This window comes from Amphiura filiformis, chromosome 18 (assembly GCF_039555335.1).
Source record: "Amphiura filiformis chromosome 18, Afil_fr2py, whole genome shotgun sequence".
In the NCBI taxonomy this organism is placed as follows: domain Eukaryota; kingdom Metazoa; phylum Echinodermata; class Ophiuroidea; order Amphilepidida; family Amphiuridae; genus Amphiura; species Amphiura filiformis.
In genome coordinates this window covers 13,116,322-13,139,794 of record NC_092645.1, presented here as the reverse complement: position 1 = coordinate 13,139,794, position 23,473 = coordinate 13,116,322, and the positions used below count along the sequence as shown (strand labels likewise).

At 38.3% G+C, this 23,473-nt stretch overlaps 2 protein-coding genes across 2 annotated transcripts; one reads left to right on the top strand and one right to left on the bottom strand.

The window, feature by feature from the left end:
• Window positions 1–7,672: 7,672 nt before the first annotated feature.
• On the top strand, window positions 7,673–16,878 carry LOC140139881 (uncharacterized). Its single transcript, XM_072161643.1, is given in 7 exon segments — window positions 7,673–8,373; window positions 11,010–11,106; window positions 11,850–12,008; window positions 13,088–13,246; window positions 13,815–13,938; window positions 14,483–15,609; window positions 15,612–16,878. Coding segments are annotated over 3 exon segments (1,884 nt in total). The 5' UTR covers window positions 7,673–8,373; window positions 11,010–11,106; window positions 11,850–12,008; window positions 13,088–13,246; window positions 13,815–13,931; the 3' UTR covers window positions 16,362–16,878.
• A 2,040-nt stretch (window positions 16,879–18,918) lies between these two features.
• LOC140139880 (uncharacterized) lies at window positions 18,919–23,142 on the bottom strand. Its single transcript, XM_072161642.1, has 2 exons — window positions 21,827–23,142; window positions 18,919–21,138 (listed from the first exon to the last, which is right to left on the bottom strand). Exons 1-2 carry the CDS (start codon window positions 22,261–22,263, stop codon window positions 20,949–20,951), a joined length of 627 nt encoding a protein of 208 aa, XP_072017743.1. The 5' UTR covers window positions 22,264–23,142; the 3' UTR covers window positions 18,919–20,948.
• Window positions 23,143–23,473: the final 331 nt, after the last annotated feature.

The window sequence follows — 23,473 nt, the reverse complement described above, 5'->3', positions numbered from 1 at the left end:
AAACTGACATACTCGCTATTCGCTATACGAAATACGCTCATTCGATCAGGCTGAGTTCACATAGTATACTCCTATATGAACTCAGCCTGATCGAATGAGCGTATTTCATATAGCGAATACCGTATACCGTATACTTCTATGTGAACTCAGCCTTATGGTCCGTCAATCGATAGAAATACGCGACTCAGCAATCTTTTGCAGCGTGCATGGCACGGAGGTTTTATCGTGATATATATATATATTTTTGACAATGGCGAATACCGTATACCGTATACTTCTATGTGAACTCAGCCTTAGGCTGCGTTCACATAGAAGTATACTATTCGGGTATACGGTGCACGTTTTACAGATGCACGCGTATATAGTTCAATCGAGCAAGGCAATTTCATAGTACCGGGTCACATAAGGCTACGATCGCATAGAAGTATACTATTCGGGTATACGATGCACGTTTTGCAGGTGCACGCGTATAGATTAAATCGAGCAAGGTAATTTCATAGTACCGGGTCACATAAGAGCTATTCGAAAAGGCCGTATACCTGCGTATAGTATAGTATAGTGGGAATCGCGCGTGTTCGAATTTAGTGCAGCGTATACCGTCCAAATTTTAAAAACCTAAACCATATGTGGGCAAATTCATTTTTTTAATAGATGCACTATCTAATTCTGCACATTATGACACCTCATTGAATGCAATGTGACCTCAAGAAGTAAAGTTACAAGCATTTGATAAGACGAAGAAAATGGGTAAACTGACATACTCGCTATTCGCTATACGAAATACGCTCATTCGATCAGGCTGAGTTCACATAGTATACTCCTATATGAACTCAGCCTGATCGAATGAGCGTATTTCGTATAGCGAACACCGTATACCGTATACTTCTATGTGAACTCAGCCTTATGGTCCGTCAATCGATAGAAATACGCGACTCAGCAATCTTTTGCAGCGTGCATGGCACGGAGGTTTTATCGTGATATATATATATATTTTTGACAATCTATACCGCTCCGTTATGGTCCGTCAATCGGTAGAAATGCGTGACTCTGCAATCTTTTGCAGCGTGCATGGCACGGAGGTTTTATCGTGATATTTATTTTTGACAATCTATACTGCTCCGTTATGGTCCGTCAATCGGTAGAAAATACGCGACTCAGTCATTTGCAGCTTGCATGGCACAGAGGTTTTATCGCGATGATATTTTTAACAATCTATACTGCTCCGGTATGGTCCGTCAATCGGTAGAAATACGCGACTCAACAATCTTTTGCAGCGTGCATGGCACGGAGGTTTTATCGTGATATTTATTTTTAACAATCTATACTGCTCCGTTATGGCCCATCAATCGTTAGAAATACGCGACTCGGCAACCTTTTGCGGCGTGCATGGCACGGAGGTTTTATATATATTTTGACAATCTATCGCTCCGTTATGGTCCGTCAATCGGTAGAAATACGCGACTCAGCAATCTTTTGCAGCGTGCATGACACGGAGGTTTTATCGCGATGATATTTTTGACAATCTATACCGCTCCGTTATGGTCCGTCAATCGGTAGATATACGCGACTCAACAATTTTTTGCAGCGTGCATGGCACGGAGGTTTTATCGTGATATTTATTTATAACAATCTATTACTGCTCCGTTATGGCCCGTCAATCGGTAGAAATACGCGACTCAGCAATCTTTTGCGGCGTGCATGGCACGGAGGTTTTATCGTGATATATATTTTGACAATCTATATCGCTCCGTTATGGTCCATCAATCGGTAGAAATACGCGACTCAGCAATCTTTTGCAGCGTGCATGACACGGAGGTTTTATCGCGATGATATTTTTGACAATATACCGCTCCGTTATGGTCCGTCAATCGGTAGAAAAACGCGACGCAGCAATCTTTTGCAGCGTGCATGACACGGAGGTTTTATCGCGATGATATTTTTGACAATATACCGCTCCGTTATGGTCCGTCAATCGATAGAAAAACGCGACGCAGCAATCTTTTGCAGCGTGCATGGCACTGAGGTTTTATCGTGATATATATTTTTGACAATCTATACAGCTCCGTTATGGTCCGTCAATCGGTAGAAATACGCGACTCATCAATCTTTTGCAGTGCATGGCACGGAGGTTTTATCGTGATATATATTTTTGACAATCTATACCGCTCCGCCAGAGCTCTGCCGCTCCGCTATGGTCCGTCAATCGGTAGAAATACGCGACTCAGCAATCTTTTGCAGCGTGCATGGCACCCGGAGGTTTTATCGCGATGATATTTTTGACAATCTAAACCGCTCCGTTATGGTTCGTCAATCGGTAAAAATACGCGACTCAGCAATCTTTTGCAGCGTGCATGGCACGGAAGTTTTATCGTGATTTTACCCCGGGGGATATAGGTGTAGGGCTGGCACTTTCGCACTAAGGGGCATTCGGTGAGAGCAAAATGTAAAAAATATGGGGTCATTGGGTGCGAGCATGATTTTGGCATTCGGTGAGAGCAAAATGTAAAAAATATGGGGTCATTGGGTGAGAACATGACTTTTTTTTATTTTATTTTTTTGGGTGAGAACCGAAACACCGCCACAAAACCTCGAAAATCGAATTTCTAGTTCGAAATGGCTTCAAATTTCATTGTTTTTTCAAAATAAGTAACAAAATCAGTGATAAATGAAAGTTGCTGTTCAAATTGAACTTGTAAGGGTCTTTGGGTGACAGATCAAATGGAAAAATACGGGTCTTCGGCCGTGACAGAGCATGTGTTCGTAAAAAAAATATGGGGTCTTTGGGTGACAGCGATGCTGAAAAAGGGGGTCTTAACAGCCCTACATACGCGTCACCTCAAAAGTTGGAGTGCCCTCCCCCCCGGATATTTATTTTTGACAATCTATACCGCTCCGTTTATATGGTCCGTCAATCGGTAGAGTACGCGACTCAGAAATCTTTTGCGGCTTGCATGGCACGAAGGCTTTATCGTGATTCAACACTGCACCAGTACACTGCTGTCACCTGGTCGCTAACTTGCTATGTAACAGTATTTTCATACCACAGTACGTTATTGCTACCACTGGCCGCCCGCGTGGTCAATGATCGCTGACCAACCAATAATCAGATCATGTGAAATCTCTGTGAAGGGACGGTGATAAAACCAAGCACTATTTCTAGACTATCATAGACTGAATGTATTATTAATTAAACTATATACTGTATGTATGTGTACATGGTTCTATAACTTTTATGTACAATGGTGTGGTGTGTTTTGTTTTAATGCTGCATGCGTTAGGCTGCGTTCACATAGAAGTATACTATACGGGTATACGGTGCACGTTTTGCAGGTGCACGCGTATAGCTTAAATCGAGCAAGACAATTTCATAGTACCGGGTCACATAAGGCTACGATCACATAGAAGTATACTATTCGGGTATACGGTGCACGTTTTGCAGGTGTGACGTGTACGCGTATAGCTTAAATCGAGCAAGGTAATTTCATAGTACCGGGTCACATAAGAGGGTACTATTCGCAAGGCCGTATACCTGCGTATAGTAGTATAGTGGGAATAAGTGGGAATCGTGCGTGTTCGATTTTAGTGCAGCGTATACCGTCCTAACTTTAAAACTAAACCATATGTGGGTAAATTCTTCTTTTTTAAAAATAGATTCACTATCTACTTCTGCACATTATGACACCTCATTGAATGAATGCAATGTGACCTCAAGAAGTAAACTTACAAGCATTTGATTAGACGAAGAAAATTGGTAAAATGACCTATCATGCCTAGACTCGCTACCGCTAATCGCTATACGAAATACGCTCATTCGATCAGGCTGAGTTCACATAGTATACTCCTATATGAACTCAGCCTGGTCGAAATATGAGCGTATATTTTCGTATAGCGAATACCGTATAGTATACCGTATACTTCTATGTGAACTCAGCCTTATGGTACATACAATTTTCGTGTATACTAAATAAAAACTCCGTGTAGTATTTCGTGTACTACTCTCCGTGTAGGATTTCGTATACTAAACTCCGCGTCCGTGTAGGCTTGTATGTGGACTTTAGACAGCTGAACCGCAAAACCCACTATAAAAATAAATTTATATCAAGTGTATCTACGGCATGCACAACAATGTAACCAATGGTAACGATTTTATTGGCGATGTGTCAGCGCTGCAGCGTAAAAATCAAAGATATACTCAGGGCCGTCGCTAGAGGAGGGGTATGGGGGGGTGACACCCCCCCAATACACAATTTGGTCCGCAAATTTTGACTGCTGTCGGCAAAACCTTTTGACTGTCGTCAATGTCGTCAATGGTATGTGTGATTGTCGGCAAATTGTGAGAGCCATATAAGAGATTAATGTGTTACGAAATTGTGTTGTTGTAAAGTAATAGAAATACTGTGAATGGTATATAGTAGTTACTAGTATTACTAGTTAAAAAAAATAATGAAAAAAATGTTGACTCCTACCCCCCTCCCCCCCCCCCCCCCCCACTACTTTTTAGATTTCTGAGCGCCGTCCTGGCTAAAAAAAATTTGGATCAACAAATTACAAAAAAATTCCGTCGGCAAACCATACTGTACACCCCCCGAATATAGTGGTCTAGCAACGCCCCTGGATATACTAGTAATGTTTCTGGTAGCTTCGGGTTCTCGGCACCAAGTGCAAACAAAAATGGTGTATGGTATTAAAAGGGCTCTAAAATGAGCGTTTATTGCGTTTCGACAGTATTTTTTGTGGGACATGAGAGCACCTCAGACCTATCGAATTGCATTCTGAATACGAAGCATGTCTTTCTGATATCAAATAATTTTCATTTTTGAAAATCACAATATAATACAAATTTTATGACAAATTATAAAAATTTTGATATATAACAGTCCTCGAAGTAAATTATATAAATCTAATGATATATTCTTAAAGTGTATGTAGCAGGGAGGAAAAGCCGACGGTCAATTGAAAATTTTGACCTTTCATATTGAAGATATGGATTTTTTCCAAAAAGACCTAATTTTTGTTGGTGTTTGGGGGAAAAAATCCATATATTCAATACGAAAGGTCAAAATTTCCAATTGATCGTCGGCTAAAATGTGTATTAAATTGCGAATTTCAAAAAATCAAAATTATTTGACATCAGAATGACATTCTTCGTATTCAGAATGCAATTCGATATGTCTGATATACTCTAATGTCCCAAAATAAATACTGTCCAAACGTTCATACCCCAGCCCTTAATATGAAGACTTCGAGCAAATCTGTGATAATAATTATAATACGTATTTCAAGGTTGGGACAAAACATGATAGTTGTTTCTGTACTTTTATAGTAGCCGGAAATATCCGTTTCAGAAGTCTTTGCGGTGTGCATGAGACGTCCCCGCTATGGTTCATCAATCGGTAGATATGCCCGTTTATCATGTTTATGTAGAAATATCCGTTTCAGCGGTCTTTGCGGCGTGCGAGGTTTTATCGTGAAATATATTTTGACGATTCTATACCGCATTGCGCCGTCGTAAACAGCGTGTTTATACTGAGCGTACGGCTTTTTGACCCGCTATTTTCCGGGCACAAAATACCGATCATAATCCGGCCACCGTTAAGTGCGCTTCAGACTCCGTATTGTACGTACAATATTGTATGTACAATACTTTTCGTGACGTCAAAAAGCATTACACTTGCAATAAATATACGTGCCACGACGAGTTGAATCAGATTAAATAACGCGCTATAACCCTGACGGTTCATTGTTTGCTAAATCCAAGCGAGGTCACCAGAAAATCTATGCAAGAGAAATTTCTACTGCTGCTGATGAAAAATCCTAGAGTGCGTTTGGAGGTTTTTTCTGCACTTTACCAGTAGGCCTAATAAATTCATAAAAAATAAAAATCAAATAAAGATTTAGGGCGAATGTTTTTACTCACTGCTCATCTGATCCACTTTCCCAGGAAACTAAATACCGATACTCCGTAGTTTTTCCCTGACTTTCCAGACATAATTATGAGTAAACATCAAATTTAATGTTTACAAAAATATATGGCCGTGTGTTTTGAACTCGCCACCCTTAGCGTTACATCACAAATATTATGAATTTTTACACCAATCAAGTTTCAAATTAGAATATCTACACAACTATCAACCCTAAACTAGCAAAAGTATACATTTTTGAAAAGCTGAAGGCATAAGCAATTCAAATATACACATTTCAACTCATTGTACAGGGTGACCTTGAAGTTATACAGGGTGGAATAAAAAAATTCCAAATAGAAAATGGGGCACTTAATGCATTGCTTATTACTAACTTGCAGTTATAAACTGAAAGTAAACAACATTGATTTGGTTAGAGGTTAGGGGGATCCTACTGACTGGTGAAGAAAAAAAAATCACAGCTGTTTGGTAATCTCAGAATACAGGGTGTCCCAAAATATGTTCAAATTTTTTTTACAATTCAACATATTTTGAGCTGAAACATTTTACCCCTAACCCATACAGAAAAAGTAAGTCCATATTTAGATTCCTCATCAAATTTCCTCTCAGAAAATGTATACTTTGACTATGATAGGATAAGTAATTAAATATTTACAGCAACTTTTAGATTTTGAAGACATCCGCATTGCTTACTACAGTGTTTAATATGAAAACGGGTAGTTTTGTACGTAAAAGTTTGTATTTTATAGACTAAACCAATCATAAAGAGTTCAAAATGATTAAAAACAATTAGCATAATTAATAACCTTTCACAAGAGCTCTTAACCATGCCTGTAGCCCATATGGATGCAAAGATATGATCAGTTGATTCAACATGCACACACAAAATCTATATTTCTCATAGACTTTGTACATACCGCCACCGCCACAACCGCCACCGCCACAACAACCACCTCGGCCATTCTGAACTCAAAAAATTATAACTCCACTATCTTAGCCAATAAACAATTCTCCTTTGGAGGTCTGTTAGGTCACTCATTTAGCTACAAAATGACACCAAACACACTACAATACCTTTTGTTTAAGCAGAGATATAACAATTTGAACGAGTCTCGATTTGGAAAAGCGTAACAAAACCACCATTTTTGGGTGGCGAGTTCAAAACGCGTGGCCATATATACATTCGTTTGCATTTTGTACATAAATATTAATAATGTACAAACAGTAAAAAAAGGGGCCTAAGAGTATGTCTATTTTTAATCATATACTAATTCCGCCATGCCCAAACATATTTTATATATATGAAATCGTGTAATGGAACCCAAATTCCAATCAAAAATAAAAACAAATTTGTTATCAAATACACTAGGCCTATACATTGTATTACAGGAATTTAATAGATGGTGCATTTTAATAAATAAATAGATTAATACGGGTAATGGACAAAAAATATTTGGCAATACCGGATTTACCACAGAGCCAGTGGATAAAGAAATTAATTAAAATTAAAACAACTTAAAGGAAATGTCCAGGAAGAAATCATTAACGCATATTCTAGTAGATTTATATTAATAAAATACTCTTGCAAAGTTGTAGCCTTTCCCGAGTCTCCATTACGCAGAAAATGTCAATTTTGTATGCCAATAATCGACGAAATATTCATGCTATGGGCGCAGCCATTTTGTTCATGTGACCCACGTGACTCTGACGTCAGTGCTCTTCTGTCGGAAAAAATAATATTGACCCCTGTTTATTTTCTTACACGAAATAAATCGTATACTTAAAACCAGCGAAAAGACATGACGTCATGTTATTGAGAGTAGTCGAATCTGTAGACGCGCAGTTCAGTGTTTCATAATATAAATATATGTCGTTAGGATTTTCGATCAGTGGATATGCGGTTAAAAACATGGTGCCGTACATGTAGCAACCAACGGGACGAACTCATGAGATGAGCTTGCAAGTTGTCCGGCAAATCACTACAAATTTTACTTTATGAAGTCAAATTAATCATCTCCGTTCAGCGTCAATAATTCTACATACATTTTTCTATCAGTCGTTGAGTAAATAGGGGCACATCATGCCCTTGTGCCGGGTCTATGGCTGTGATGTAAACGGCAAAAAAGGCATTGTCACGCATAGATTCCCATATACACACGATCTAGAACGGGCACAGCGTTGGCTTGTTTTGTGTAAGATACAATTCGGAGACATAAGAAAGTTCAACTTCAAGGGCCTTGTGATTTGTGGCAGACACTTTGCTGACGATGCATATGAAGATGATATGCAGAATAGACTCCTACATGAGCAATATCCAGACAAGTATCCCGCACGACCGAGAAAGAATCTGAAACCGGATGCAGTGCCAACATTGTTTTTGCCAGACCATGATGGTCGGCCAAAGAAACGGCTTTCATCAATAAATAGAGAGCTCCGTAAAGAAAGGAAAAGGGTGAGTGTGCTGTATCATATAATTATAAATAATTATAAATAATTATAAATAATAAGCTTACGGTTACGCGGTTCAGCTTCAAATAAAATTCCAAAAATAAAAATACCACACAGGGCTGTCAACATTTTGGAATTGCTAGGCGTGCGACACTGTCATACCGGGGCCATTATGTTTTGCCGACGACAAAAAACAATGTTCATTTTGACCCATGTTTATTTGAGCCACGGCGCCTGAGAATCTAAAAAGTGGGTGGGGGGGGTAGGGACAACAAATTATTTTTACAATGCATGAGATTTTACTAATTTGACAGCTCATTGCGTGATATTTACTACCTTGTCGTGAGACAGTGAGAAAATAACCAAATGTGTGAGACTCACGGCCAATGCGTGAGAGTTGACAGCTCTGCTACCATGTCGGTATTGAAACACTGAATCGGTGGCAGTGCGATTGAGAGGGATATGATAAGCGTTAATCGAGAATTCTAGCTTCGAAATTTGACAAGATTACGCATTCAATGCTAGAGTACCGGTACTTTGCTATGCTTTTTCAGTCGGACAGTGTGCAATGATTTGCACTGGAGGTTATTCTGTTTTAAATGTTGAAATTTGAATTAAAAGTTATTTCGATGAGTAAACTGTATATTTTGAGCAAGATTTGCCTTAAATTTTGGACAGTCTAAAATTTTGCTGTATACAAGTGTAATTTTAGCAACATTTTTGATGCAATCGCCTGTCGTGATCAGCTGTGTTTACTTTAACTTCCATTGATTTACACGGTGTCATGCTTCAGCAAATCCGACTCGATTTTGAATGCTATGGTCTCTAGCCTAGAATGTCATGCGTGTATTTTGGGGGGGCTTTGGGCGCCAGCCCCGGGACAAGGTAGGGGGCAAAAAGCGAAGGAGCGGAAAGAAGAAGGGCGGCAAAAGCGAAGGGAGCGGCAAAACGAATCAGCAAATAAAAAAGGGCGAAAAAAATTTAAAAAGCATAAAAAATGTTGAAAAAAGGTTGCTTTTAGGGCGCTAGTGCCTAAAATCCTTTTTTTTTTTTTTTTTTTTTTTGCTCTTCACTTTTTCAAACGGCCGTGAAAAAATTGGGTCAACCTTTTCGGGCTGTTAAGGAAGGGCGGCAAAATTGTTTCTTCTTCAGCTCCCCGGGGTTGGGGCGGCCACGGTACGCAACTGAATGTGAAGCTATCAGTGAGCAAATTCTTGGCTAGACTTCTCGAGCAAGATCAGTGATGATCATGATAATCAATCATGGCTTCATGCAATAATTTTTTTTCCAAAAAAAAAAAAAAAGTCTGGGTCACAGTGGTAGGTTGGGTTACACCAATCAAACAATTTTTTAGGCCTTCTTGTGAATTTATTCCTGTGATAAGAGATCAAACTTTTTTAATTGTTTCACCAAGATGTATTTATTTTATGACATGTTTTGTGATTTATTTTATCCTGAACATCTGAACCCTAGCAAAAACAACCAGTGGGATGAGGCAATCTATCATGAGTGATGACATGCCAACCGACAGAATATCATGAAAATAACTATCGCCTAAATTTTTAAACATTGATCAAGAGAATATTTTGCCCCTCTTTCACCTGGGTTACTAAAAAAAAACCGATGCTGATTTACCAAAAAAAAATAAATAAAAAATAAACCGATACAGTACGGTAGCTTTGCTTACTTATAGGGTCAGTTCTCTGACATACACATCTATTTATAGAAGTTACACTTAGGCCAATTAAAATAAATAACATGTACCGTACCTGTACATGTATATCGTCCCCGATTTGGGGAGATTTTCAAATATTATAAATTGCTCGCTTAATTTGTTTCTAAAGTACTTGGTTGTTATTTATAAACACCCCCGGGATTAACACATTGCTAACACTGTCTGCTTTGGGGAAATAATATTAGGGACCCTGTTCTATGATGTCAACAAAGCCTTTGCAGTTTGCAATTACATTTTTTACACAGAAATGAATAGTTTTATTTGTAACAAATAATATGGTCTCCCTCGCCAAATTTTGAGAAGGTCTGGACGATATGCATGTATTTTTTTTACTTTGCCTTACACTCATCATGCTTACAGTGACAGTTTCAGTTATGACACAACAAATGACTGCTTGTAAGCTTGATAATTCTGAAAACAATTTGAAATAAAACTGAACTAACTGAACATGACCCGACATTGGATTTTTTTGCTTGAAGAGGTAAAATACATAACTTGCGCAAAATCTGGGTCAGCCAACCAAGTTTTTGTTTTTGTGTTTTCATCTGCAAGGGTCAAAATGAGGATTACCCAGCTTTGTGCAGGGGATTTTAATCATTTTGATCAATTTGTGTTTACATGTAAAATGCATGTTTTTTTACATTTTTGAAAAATTAAATTTGATTCAAAGTGAAGACCAAGTGGTCACTCGGTTTGTATTTTTTATTTCTTGAAGAGGCAAAATTAAATGATCCAGAAAACTCTTTGAATGCTGAATTAAAGCAAAACATTTTTGCAGTTTTTTTCCAAATTCAAATATGCTAAGAATCGTATTTCATGTGAAATACAAAAATCTGCACATTGCTGCACTGCATGTCACATTTGACTAAGTAATTAGGATTGTCTATTTTTCCTAATATTTACAGCTTCTTGAAGCCACAATACCAATCAGTGAAGACAGTGACCTCACAAAGGAGCAGCCAGTATGCGTAAAAACCAAGCAGTCATAGAAAGCATGGAAAGGTAAATGTCGATTAATGATGACGCTCAATTAAACCATACTGTACATGTATACATTTACATACCGGTATGCCAGTTTTTCAAATTTTTTCAGTAATTTAAATAAATGCCAAATACACCCAAAAAAAAAATGCATAAATCACAAACAAGAATATGCTAATTTTGTTTCTACATGTAAAATGTACCTAGCCATGAGGCGTTGCACCCTGATCGCTACGCTCCCTATCATGGCTCACAATTGTTTGGTGGCAAGTCACTGGTATCTCAGGGTGTTTGTTTTTTGTATACATGATCAGATCACTGAGACTGGAGAGGAGGGTGTGGTTTGGTAATTGTAGGCTTTGTAGCACTTTCCAGAATGCAGTCATGATTTTCCTGCTAATACATATTCAATATCTCCCTTCCTGTATAGGAGCCAAACATTATTAATTAGTGGGCAATCTACACTTTTCCATTCATAGCGTAAATTAACGTGTGAGCTTGTTAAATTAGTCATGCCTTGAACATGCATGTTGAATTCAGTATTTTAGGTAACATCTAAACATGGGAGCTGTTATGAAAATTGTCCATTGAGTGCCGCCCAAAGGTATGAGCAATGAGCATGTCTGGGGCAATATGCATCTTACAAATTCTAACGACAGTGGAACCATGCAGACGATACAAACGTATTGATGGTGATGAACAACAGTGAAACACATTGGAATCCCTAAACTGGTTGACATCAGGTAGTTTCCTTTATTTTACAGCTACCTGCATTAGCATCACCCCACCGCAGTCCTAGTCACTCCCAAGATGGTGAATCATCAAGCAGTTCTCTTCATGATCAGCAACCAAGTACCAGTCAAATTCATGCTGTTGATATTGTTGCCACACCAAGTGTACAATCTTCTGCATCTCCTACTGAGGTGATTATCTTTTTAAATATCAAACTGTTACTTTTGTTTAGTTTGATCTCAATTTTGTTGGATAGCTATTTGCTACGGGATATTATCAATAGGGCTACTATTTCGATTGTTTATTTTCTTTAGTTTGTTCTCATTTAGGTTTGTTGTTTTGTGGTCATAGACCTTTTCATACTTAATAATTCTGATAAAATCTGAAGCATGAAATAATTTCCCCTATCGCATGCACATAAAAGTACAGTGTGAAGTTTTAATGTGTCACAGGCATCCTAAATGAAGATGAACTTTTGATGATCAAGTACAAATGAGAGAGGTATACATTTTGCCAAGGATACTCAATGTGCAATCAAGCGTGTGGTTGTATGTCTTGTGTAAGAGACTGACCTGTGTTAGAGGTGATGCATAAACAAAACATTCTGCAGAAAAATTTTGATTGACAAAAAATGACAAGAACATTTTATCATTTCTTTCCATTTAGTATCTTATTTTGAAAAACCAAGTAGCTGAGGTGTTAATTCAATATGCTAGGAAAATATTTAAACCAATGACCCCATGTTCACATTGGCTAAATAAGCTGTATTTTGACGCAAAAGGGTGCCGTTGTTCATGACATTCTTGTCCCCCTAGCTTACTGGATAAATAGCACGGTTTTCCAAACTTTTCAGATCTTGATATGAAATGGTGTATTGCAAACTGGAATAAAAAAGATGTCTTACTTTCTTTTGGCATATTACATTTGGCAGTGGCTGTATAAACAGGAATTGTTGGCTTTTAAAAGTTTGTTCGGTTTACATGTATATCAGGCGGAAAAATTAGACATGGGACACCGTGTATTGATATAGAATGGCATGCAATGATGCACGCAGTTGGGTGCAATGCATACGCTAGTTGTGAATTTAACCGAGCATGAGTTGGGACTTTATTGACGTGTGCAGTAAAAAAAGCCGAATAATTTCCGCCTTGTATACATTGTAAGCTGAACAGACTGGTGTTTTCAATGTGCTTCATAATTTGTGCATGTTATTTGTGACACTATCAATACCACAATCTGTTGACATAAGGCATTTTTCTTTATTTTTCAGCTACCTCCATCCGCATCACATCACTACAGTCCTAGTCACTCCCAAGATGGTGAATCATCAAGCAGTTCTCTTCATGATCAGCAACCAAGTACCAGTCAAATTCATGCTGTTGATAATGTTGCCACATCAAGTGTACAATCCTCTGCATCTACTACTGAGGTGATTATTATTATTATTTACAAAAACAATTTCGTTTGATGGCTAGGGGATATGCTGTTACAAATTGCTGTGTTTTGGGAGATGTTGTTAAAATTGTAACAGTAGGCCAAAAAGTAGGATTGTCAACCACACTCGTTCATTAAAAGCATACAGGACCACCCCCTTTGTTTTTTGGGAAAATTATCCAGCAAATTCATCAAGAAGTCCCAAAATAATTAATTTGCCAAATTCCGTTTGGCCTTATTTCCCCAAATTCTATTATTATCTTTATATGATTTTTAAGTTCTGCATTTTTTTAAGAAATACAATCAAGAGCAAAAAAACAACAACCCCAAAATAGCATTTTATACCCAATGGTCAGCCTGGAGGAGTCCGCATCATTGAGACACTGTCCTCATAAGAGTACATGTACATGTACATTACAGTGTGATTCCAACCCATATGCATGTGTCCTGAAACCCTAGCATGACATGCTTTATCAATATCAAGAGATATTCCTTTTGTTTAGTATCATCTCTAAGTCAAGCACATGCAATAATATCTTGTATATTTTCGCTTGTTTTAAAAGGTAACATCACATGGCCCTCAAGCATTGGCTGCCGCTCCTACCTGCACATGTACATGTGTCTTACACAAATCATCTACTGGGATAAGATCATTTACATCGCAGGGAATACAAACTGGAATGGATGGTAAGAAAACAATTTATTGCATTAAAGGATCAATATTTATGTTCAATTCCAGAGGAGTATGGCTCTCTATTGCTCCGATTGATGTGTACGCCCCGTCAATATGCCAGGCTTTGGCAAGGGACGATTTTTCGATGTGTCAATCAGATTGCCTGTGGTTGTGAGACAATTGCATTTGCCAAGCGGAACCCCACTTCCAGGTTTACGCTGTGTAGCTCTCAAAATGTAAACGAATGCTCTTCTTTGCTGACAGCAAATATGTAAACTGGTGTATTTTTGAAATCCCCTATTTAATGAAATGCATTTTACATGGAATGGTACACCTGTAGAAGTGAGTATGCAAAGCAATATTTTGTACAAGCAAAATTGAAAGCTATCAAGCATACCAGACAAAGGCAAAATTAAAATGTAATGTATATTTGAAGTATAAACCTGAAATAATATTGGTAGATTTGAATTTGATTTTCTGAAAAGTACATTTTCACAAATGTGCTGGTATGTGAAAATTGTTTAATTTATTTGTTTATTTACCAATTGTATTTTACAGTGGCAAATCCCAAGACGATCAAAATGGATCACCACTATTACATGCTGACACCACAGAAACAGGCAACGGTAGAGGAACACAAACAGCCAATGGTAGAGGAACACGCACCACCACCACAAGAGCAACAGAAACATCCACAAGAGCAACACAAACAGCCAGAAGAGGAACATGAAAATCTACATACAGTGATGTCCCCTCGGCTCCAAACCACCCCAAAACCATATCAGCCCAAGAGATTGGTGTATTCAGAAGACGACGAATCCTCCAGTGATTCGGAAGAAAACACAACTGACAGTGATCCTGACTATGTGTGGTGTGATGAAGATGTCAGCAGCAGCAGTTCCGGCAGTTCATCTGAAGATGAATTAACTCTGACTGACTCAGACCCAGCCATGAAACCGGTCTTGTCTAAGAAGTACATAGTATTTGAAGAGGAGTTGAGAGCCTTGGTACGTCAAGTCCGTTGTAAGGAGTGTAATCAAGTTCTTATTTTGCCAGACAGCGATGAACAATTTGGTTCCATAATTGGCTCTTGCCTGTCTCTTAAACTACAATGCATCAACGGCCACGACTTCTCCTGGGAAGCACAGCCCATGGTTGGAGAAGGCTCCGGGAAGATCCCGGCAGGAAACCTACTCATCCCCGCATCCATCCTCTTCAGTGGATCGCAATTTGGGAAGATCCATCGGTTTGCTAAACTACTCCGTTTACAAATCATTAGTAAGTCGACTTACAACCAGCACCAAGGAGACTATTTGTTTCCAACAGTTCATGATGCATGGCATGAACATCAACAGGGTTTGTTTGAGTCGGTTAGGGCAAGTGGAGCAAGATACTGTGCAGACGGCAGGTGCGATACCCCTGGCTACTGTGCAAAATTTTGCACATACTCAATAATGGACATGGCTACCAATATCATTCATGATACAGAGACTGTACAGGTTACAGAGGTAAGCAGCAGCAATGCCATGGAGAAGGAGGCGTGTAAGAGGGTGTTGAACCGGATTAAAGACAATGGGGTAAAAGTTGAAGTTCTGGCTACAGATAGACATCTGGGTATCCAGAAGATGATGAAAGAGGACTACCCAGAGATAAATCATCAAAACGATGTATGGCATTTAGCGAAATCTGTGGCCAAAAACTTGCAACTAAAGCCAAGAAGCGTGACACAGAAGAGCTGATGGCATGGGTTCCTGCTGTCAAAACCCACCTGTGGTGGAGTGCAGAGAACTGCAATAGCAATGTGACAGATTTGCTGGAACGGTGGCATTCAATTACATACCACGTTACAAACCAGCATGAATGGGATCATGGACAGGAGTTTCACAAGTGTGGCCATGATGCGTTATCCGAAAGAGAAAGTGAAGAATTGAAGTGGCTTGAGTCTGGATCCCCTCCACACCAAGCGCTCAACAGCCTCCTCGAAGATAAGCGACTATTGGAAGGAGTGAAGAAGCTGAGCCTCTTCTGCCACACTGGTGCGCTGGAAAACTTCAATGGCATGCTCACCAAGTACTGTCCGAAGCGCAGCGGCTTCAGGTATGAAGGGATGGTAGCTCGAAGCAGACTTGCTGCCATGGACCACAATTTTAATGTGGGAAGGAAACAGGCAGTTGTAAAGAAGCAAACGGCTAAGTCTGCGCCAGCTGGAGAGAAACGTTTCCAGTTGGTACATGCAAAACAGAACAAGAAGTGGGTGGCCAAGCCTATATTTGAAGAGAAGAGTTACCGGCATGTTGACGATCTAATGAAGGAAGTGTTGCACAGGAAAGTGGTTTCCAACAAAACCAGTGACAGCTTCCAACCTCCAGTTCTACCACCGAACATTGTTACGAGTAACATTCCCGCCAACAAAGGAGGAAGCAATCACTGCCCATAAGACAAGATTTGGAAAGGATTAAGAATGTGAGATTACTATGCACTGAAGGGGTTAAACTGGACGCCTACATGTACAATGTAGTTTGTTGATTTATGGTAAATCCACTATAGGGTCAAAACCGATAAATCGGCAGAACTTGGAAAAAAATCAATAATTATAATTTTTCAATTATTCAAATTGATATAGAAATAAATATTCACAAGATTTGATTGTCATATTTTCCAGAATGAAACTTCAAAGGACTGCCTTTGATTTATGAATAAAAAGGAGTAGTTTAGAGATACTTTATTTTCGCCGATTTTTCAATTCCAAGTACTTCTGATTTATCAGTTTTGACCCTATATTGAAACCAAAATAGTGTACCTTTTCTGACATTTTGTCTCTTGTGAGCACTGACCAGATTATCTAACTGAAACTGTCACATTGAACTGAAATATGGATTGTACAAGCAAAAATGTGATTGCATAAACATAAGCACAGGGAGCCAAATGTATGCGCCAGCAGTTTTTGTAAATTCACATTTAGCATTTGTTTCAAAATGTGTGATTTTTTCTCAACAAAAAAATGCAATATTAAAAGTTGCTTACTTTTTCATTCTATATTTTCATACATTTTGTTGTGAGAGTCATGGATTGAGTTGCAGATCATTATGGATCAGCTTTTTGGAACGAGTGCTCGAAAATTGTGAAATTTACAGTCGTACCTTTAAATGCAGAATTGTATCCAAAATGTGTGCATTTCTGTGTTTATTTGGCATCGCGCATTCTCTCTGTGCTTACATAAACTTGCATCTTTATGTTGCATAGTGTAACTACTGTGCCGGAAAAAAATGTGAAATCGGGTAAGCTAATGGATATCTTGGGATTTGGAGGAAAATCTTGTGGCCCAGAGAAGATTTATAAGCAGTCCCATGATGCTACTGAAACATCCGGGTACTTGAGAACCAGTCTAGTAATCACAGAGTTCCACACAATTCTTAGCGGTTGATTGACTTTTCAAAGACGCAATTTTCAAACACTCAAAATATGTCCAAAACTTGAGTCGATAAGCATTGAGATGATCCCTGAAAACATCGGTATACTAAAAGTAAAACATTCAATTTCATGGACACAACGCGAACGCACGACCATGGATACAATATTTTTGGCAAGGTTTGATTCACTTCCGCGTTACGCACACACGGGTGTCCATCACACAGTGTACGCAGAGAATCACAACACTGTTGACAGCTGTATTCATTCCATTGAAATTTATAGTAGATTGGTTCTCAAGTACCCGGATGTTTCATTAGTATCATGGGATCGCCTATCTTTGGTTGTTGCCGTATGAAATGCATTACAAAATATGTGAATTGTTACCGTTCAATTGAAATTTGGCTTAGTTGTGGGAAATAAATTGATTTTTTTTAGCCATGCATGTGCTACATGTATGTCTTGATATATAATGATAGATCTGTCTGTAAGATTTTACATGTGGTATCAAAGGCGGTACATCTGTACACATGAAGGAACTCTGTCAAAGTACTGACACCACTCTCTTGAGGAATGGACTATAACCTTAGGCGACAAAAAAAAAAAAAACGGTCGGTCTGCCTTTTTGGGGGGGGGGGGAAAAACACAAAAAAAAAAGAAGATCTGTAAATAATTTGCAATATGTGAAAATACAAAGAAAAATTTTTTTCCAAAATTTCCAAAATTTGGGTCGGCATTCATTTGTACAGGAAAACTTTTTCCAATTTGTTCAAAATCTTGGTCGGTCGGGCCTGTAGAACAGGGTTTTTTCTTTTTTCGTCGCCTTAGGGGCAAGTATGAATCTACAAGTTTCATGTGTGTAATTGGCTGATTTCAATGTACAATTGACTTAATTAGTGCCTCTCCCCTAATTATTTCCCCGAGAGCACATTTGGAGCATCTGTTTTGAGGCAAACCCCAAAAATTATACTAAATGCTGTCCCTTTCAGCATTCATGTTTGGTCAAAACACTTAATTGAATGACAAAAGTTTCGATCTTGGCATAAATAATTCTTGTTATTTATTTAGTTCACATTTCTTTGTGATAATAATGCATGGGGAAGAGTCCATTGCAATTGCCATATAGTAGGCTGGAAACTAGTAAATGGAGGTTTGGAATTAAATCTGATACTGGAACTTACTTTTTGCAACTATTGCGGCGTTAACGTCTGGAACCACCAGACTTCATCAGGCAACTGACCCGTTGGACTGCTCACGGGTCAGTTGCCTGATGAATCTGGTGATTCAACGCAGCGCGCAATAGTTGCAAAAAGTAAGTTCAGAATTAGATTTAATTCCAAAACTCTGTTTGATACTACTGGATGACTAAGAACATTCACTCATTTGTCAAACTAGTAAATGCTTTCTACATTTGGTTAAGCACACAGAACTACATGTAATTAGGTCAAAGACTGAACAGTTGAAAGCATGCTTGAAGAACGATTAGACAACAACGTTTGTTTTAAATGTATATTGATAACAGAAGAAAGCGTGTTTAGTATCAAGTACTCTGTATATAACTTTTATTTGTACAAAATTGTAGCGCTCACAATAATATATTATGTAAGAACAAATTACTTGTTTATGTACATACATCAGGGATGTAAGTTTTCAGACTTTTGCCTGAATTTGGGCTTTTTAGTAGTCCAGATTTACACAATTTCTTTTATTTTCAGCCCGTTTTAGGGCCATTCTGGTCATTTTCAGGCTATTTTCACGCCATTGCACATGGTGGTATTCGCTGGCTAAGTGATGTACTAATCGGATTAACTACCATAGCAATAAGTGAAAACAATTTGACAATTACACCATGCTGCACTAGTATGTTCCTGTGGTACCTCTGCATTGAACCATATCATGCTGATCACTTGCACCTGAAAGATCAGTATGTTTGAAATGAGCAGTATTGTATGATTGCAGACATACACAGGTGATGAGTGCAACCTGCTTGTAGTGCAGCACGATATATTCAAAAAATGTTTTCACCTGTTGCTATGGTAGGGAGTCATGGTTCTTTGGTTTTAATTCTGTGGGTTAACGACGAATCTGATTTCACACTTTCCTATACCTCAATGGTAGATATTGATGGATTCATCCTACGTGTACCTGAAATGTGTGAAATAATGTAGGTTTGCCCGGATTTTAAACTGCATTCCATCACCCCTGTTACAGGTTGACAAAAGAATGATGAAAGTTTACAGCACTTTTATCCACCTAATTGGACAGTAACAACCCCAGGGTCACAACACAAGTTCTTGCGGATGGATCCCAGTTATGGCCAAATAAATTCTGACCGTCATTTGGCTGATGATCTATCCAAGTATTTCGGAAGAGGTACATGTACATATATTTTGCAACCCATATGAAGAGTTAAATAATAATGATAAAGAAATCTCTTACTGCATACTTTTGACGAGGCGTGTTTTTAGCGTACATCGCATCTTTACTGTGTTGCAATGCACTTGTTTCCGATTGATTGCTGAGGTGATCGGCTGTTGCCGAGTGGAAATTTATAAAAGAACTTCGAACTTTGCACTATTTGCGTTATTAGCATCACGGTACTATGCGCTCATCAAAGGTTTGCAAGTAAAATTACCAAATCTGAAATGGTTGTTGAGCATTTACATACATATTAAGCGGCGAAAAAACCCCAACATTTGAACTGTTTTACAAGACCACCCTACCCAGCTTTTTGGAAGATTTTTTTTTACTTTTGCTATAATCATGTAAAAATAAGCATTTTGACTGAAGTCTTTGCAAAAAAACAACAACAAAAAAACATCAAATTCTTTTCAAGTGATATTTGAGGGACATTTTAGCCTCCAGATAAAAGAAATGCAGACCAACTTGAAAAACAGGAACTGTGATTTTTTTTTTCGCCGCCTAACCCAAAATAATTTTTGAAATAAATACATAGCTTGAAGGAAAAGGTAATTTCAGAATTCCAGAGGGTATGCTGAAACATGTTTATTACGGTAATTTATTTTGTCTAAATATACTTAAAATCACTTAAAATAAATGTAACAACGTATCACAGAATGTAATGTGTAAACAGTTGAATATTGCCTGTAAATAATAAAAGTATTTTGAACAATTACACTTGACTGAACATTATTTTGTGAGAAAATCAAAGATCGAACGGCCGCTTATTGGATGTAACATGTCTTATTATTTTATCTATTGCCATTCTATTTCTCCAGTAATGTTTGTAACTTCTAATGAATGTTCGATTACGTAAAATAAAAATTATATCTGCATGGTAGTAGTAACATTTTATCGATTTTCGAAATAAACAAAATTGGAATAAATAAAATAACGAAAACATGTTACATCAAATATTCTACATTGAATATATGGCCCTGAAAAGCTTCAGGTCAACATAATTCTTTTTATATCTTTTATTGAATTTTGAGCCATCTTTGAAATATTTTGACACTGTCATACACCATCAACTTGTGTAATTTTGCCTCATTTCGGTATAGACCTGTAAAAAAATGGGATGGGAAATTAAATCAACTTTAACAGTGCATCTTGTCTCAAGTCGAGTGACGAGAGTTATTAAGTGTCCTTTTATGGTCTATATTGCCCATGCATCTTGAATTTCATCATCTGCCTCCTTATACGACACATAGGTGGTGGGATCAGCCTCTGGCCATCTCTCTCTTATGGTGTTGACTACACAAGCTGGTATCACTCGCCTGTTTTTCTTCCCCAGCCGCTGATGAATCCAGTAAGTATATGATTGGTATGATAGTAATCGGTAGAGCCTAAAACAACAAAACAAATCATAAATTACTGAAAAATATATTGCCAGGAAAGAATTCAAATATTTTAATCAGGATCCTTGCACAGTGGTATAGGAGCCAGGGCAAGGTGACTACCTCTTATTTATTTGCGACTTTCCTTTGCAGTTGAAAACTTATCTTGACTTTTTTTCGCCTGCCTGTTTTGGGACGCCCACCCCGCTAAACATCCCAATTACACCACTGATCTCGCATCATTTGCATTCTACATTGTACTGGGTGCCTTGGACAAATTACAGATCTCCATCATGGTTGTGTAATGTGTAAATCCCAGGTGCAGATATTTTATAGCGAGCAGACACCGTATTCATTAGATATTTTTGCCCTGCATAGAATTGCATTTAGGGGGCTATCATTTTCTTCAGTTGAGGAGGGGTCCAAAATATATGGGGGGGTGCGGGTGGTCATAAAATTTGGGGCAGAGGTCATAATTTTTTTGATGACCAAAAATATGTAGAGCGATAGTGTGTTTATTTTATTCAAAATACAATTTTAGCCTGTTTAGGGGGTAAGGTGTATCGGTGGTGGGGATCATAACATTTTGTTGCCGAAACAGGGGTTGCAATTCGCCGTCTTTTTGGAAATTTGGGACCCCTTCCGAAGAAAATGATAGCCCCCTTACATAATGAGACCGGTTTACGATCATACCTACCTATGTGACCACTCTTGATTCATATCATAACCCCGTCTGTCCCTCATGAAAGCTGCCATCATTTCTAGTACTGCATCAGTCAAACAGATTGCCCTGAAATCCTCATGGGAAGTGATGCAGGAATAGTCACGATGATCAAGTTTGTCTCTTAGACCCTCGAATTCTTCCTGTTGTTCTTGGCAACATACACACATTCTAAGTGTTGCGTTATTTGGTACATACAGACAATGTCCGCAATTGCACCAACTTGTTGAATTCAAGCGTCTTTCAGTTTCATCATCATGTGCGGGCTGTACAGGTTGGGACTGCATCACAGGCTGTGAAAGTGCAACTTCTTCAGCTGCTCGCCGGGCTCGTCTCCGCTCCAAAATTTCAGCTTCTGTGTAACGGGGCTGATGTTGATAACCAAGCGTCGGGTGTGGGACCTCTTCCTCCATTTCTAGTATCACTGTAGTCACACTTTTTCACAGGATAATGTAACAAATTTACTATAATTTTCCGCAGTTTAAAGTTTATCGGCAAAGTTCACATGTAAACAAGCACAGCTGATTGTCACACGTGAAGAAGCAGTGTTTCTATTTTGCATATCGGAACTTTCGGACTCTGCCCCAGTATTTACCCTCAAATTTGCTTTCATATAATTTTTGATGTCAGACAAGTAATTTTTATTCACATGGTTACAGAATCTGCTTTAAAACTTGTCAAAGTAACTTATTAATTGAAGAAACCCCATCGTATTCGATGTAATTTGTTTCCCCTTGTACAAAAACGCCGGGGAATCCCTTTTCATGTTTACAATCTTGGTCAACAGCCTGAACTTGCGTCGAGCGTGAAAAAAAAAAAAAAATAAAACAAACGATTTGGACACTTATTTCACTTATTCTTGATTTTTTATTTAGATAAGGTATATATTCTACATATATCCCATGATTTTTGTTCAATTTGCTGTATTTATTTAGATATATCAATGTTAAAGTCCGCACTTGTCACCATTCTGGCAATGGGCATTTCCCACTGTGTACAACAGGCTCACAGCTGTGAAGAGCAACTACGTCATCATCTGCTTGTTCGCATTTCGGTGGTTTCCTGCACGACGATCTCGTTAATACGTAGTGTCATATACATATATTATGGCTGGGGATCAAAATGGCTGCGCCCGTGGGTACATGGCGAGGTGAAAATTTTCAGCAAAAAATCTGTTATTTCTTCTTTATTATCAATCGGATCGGACTCAAACGTCCAGGTATGATTTAAAATTACATTTTCTACTAGAATATGCGTTAATGATTTCTTCCTGGACATTTCCTTTAAATGAGAAAATGAAAGCAAGGACATTTGGTGAAGTATTGTTTTAGAATTCGAAGGAGTCCTAAATGTTATCCTGGCCCAGGACACTGATTAATGTAAATTCGACCCATAGTTATTTTATCTACTTTTGTCAGCATTCAACCTGTTCAATGTGATTTATGCCTATTTTTTATAAAATTCCGAAATCTGACGTATCAACGTTGTATCGTGCACAAATTATGATTCGAGACTATTTCATTTGACACGGTTGTATGGATTTCAAAAGATCGGTCCTATAATAGATATCGATTAGAGAATTACAGCAAGAGGCTTTGAGGATGCCGTAATCCTCTTGACAAT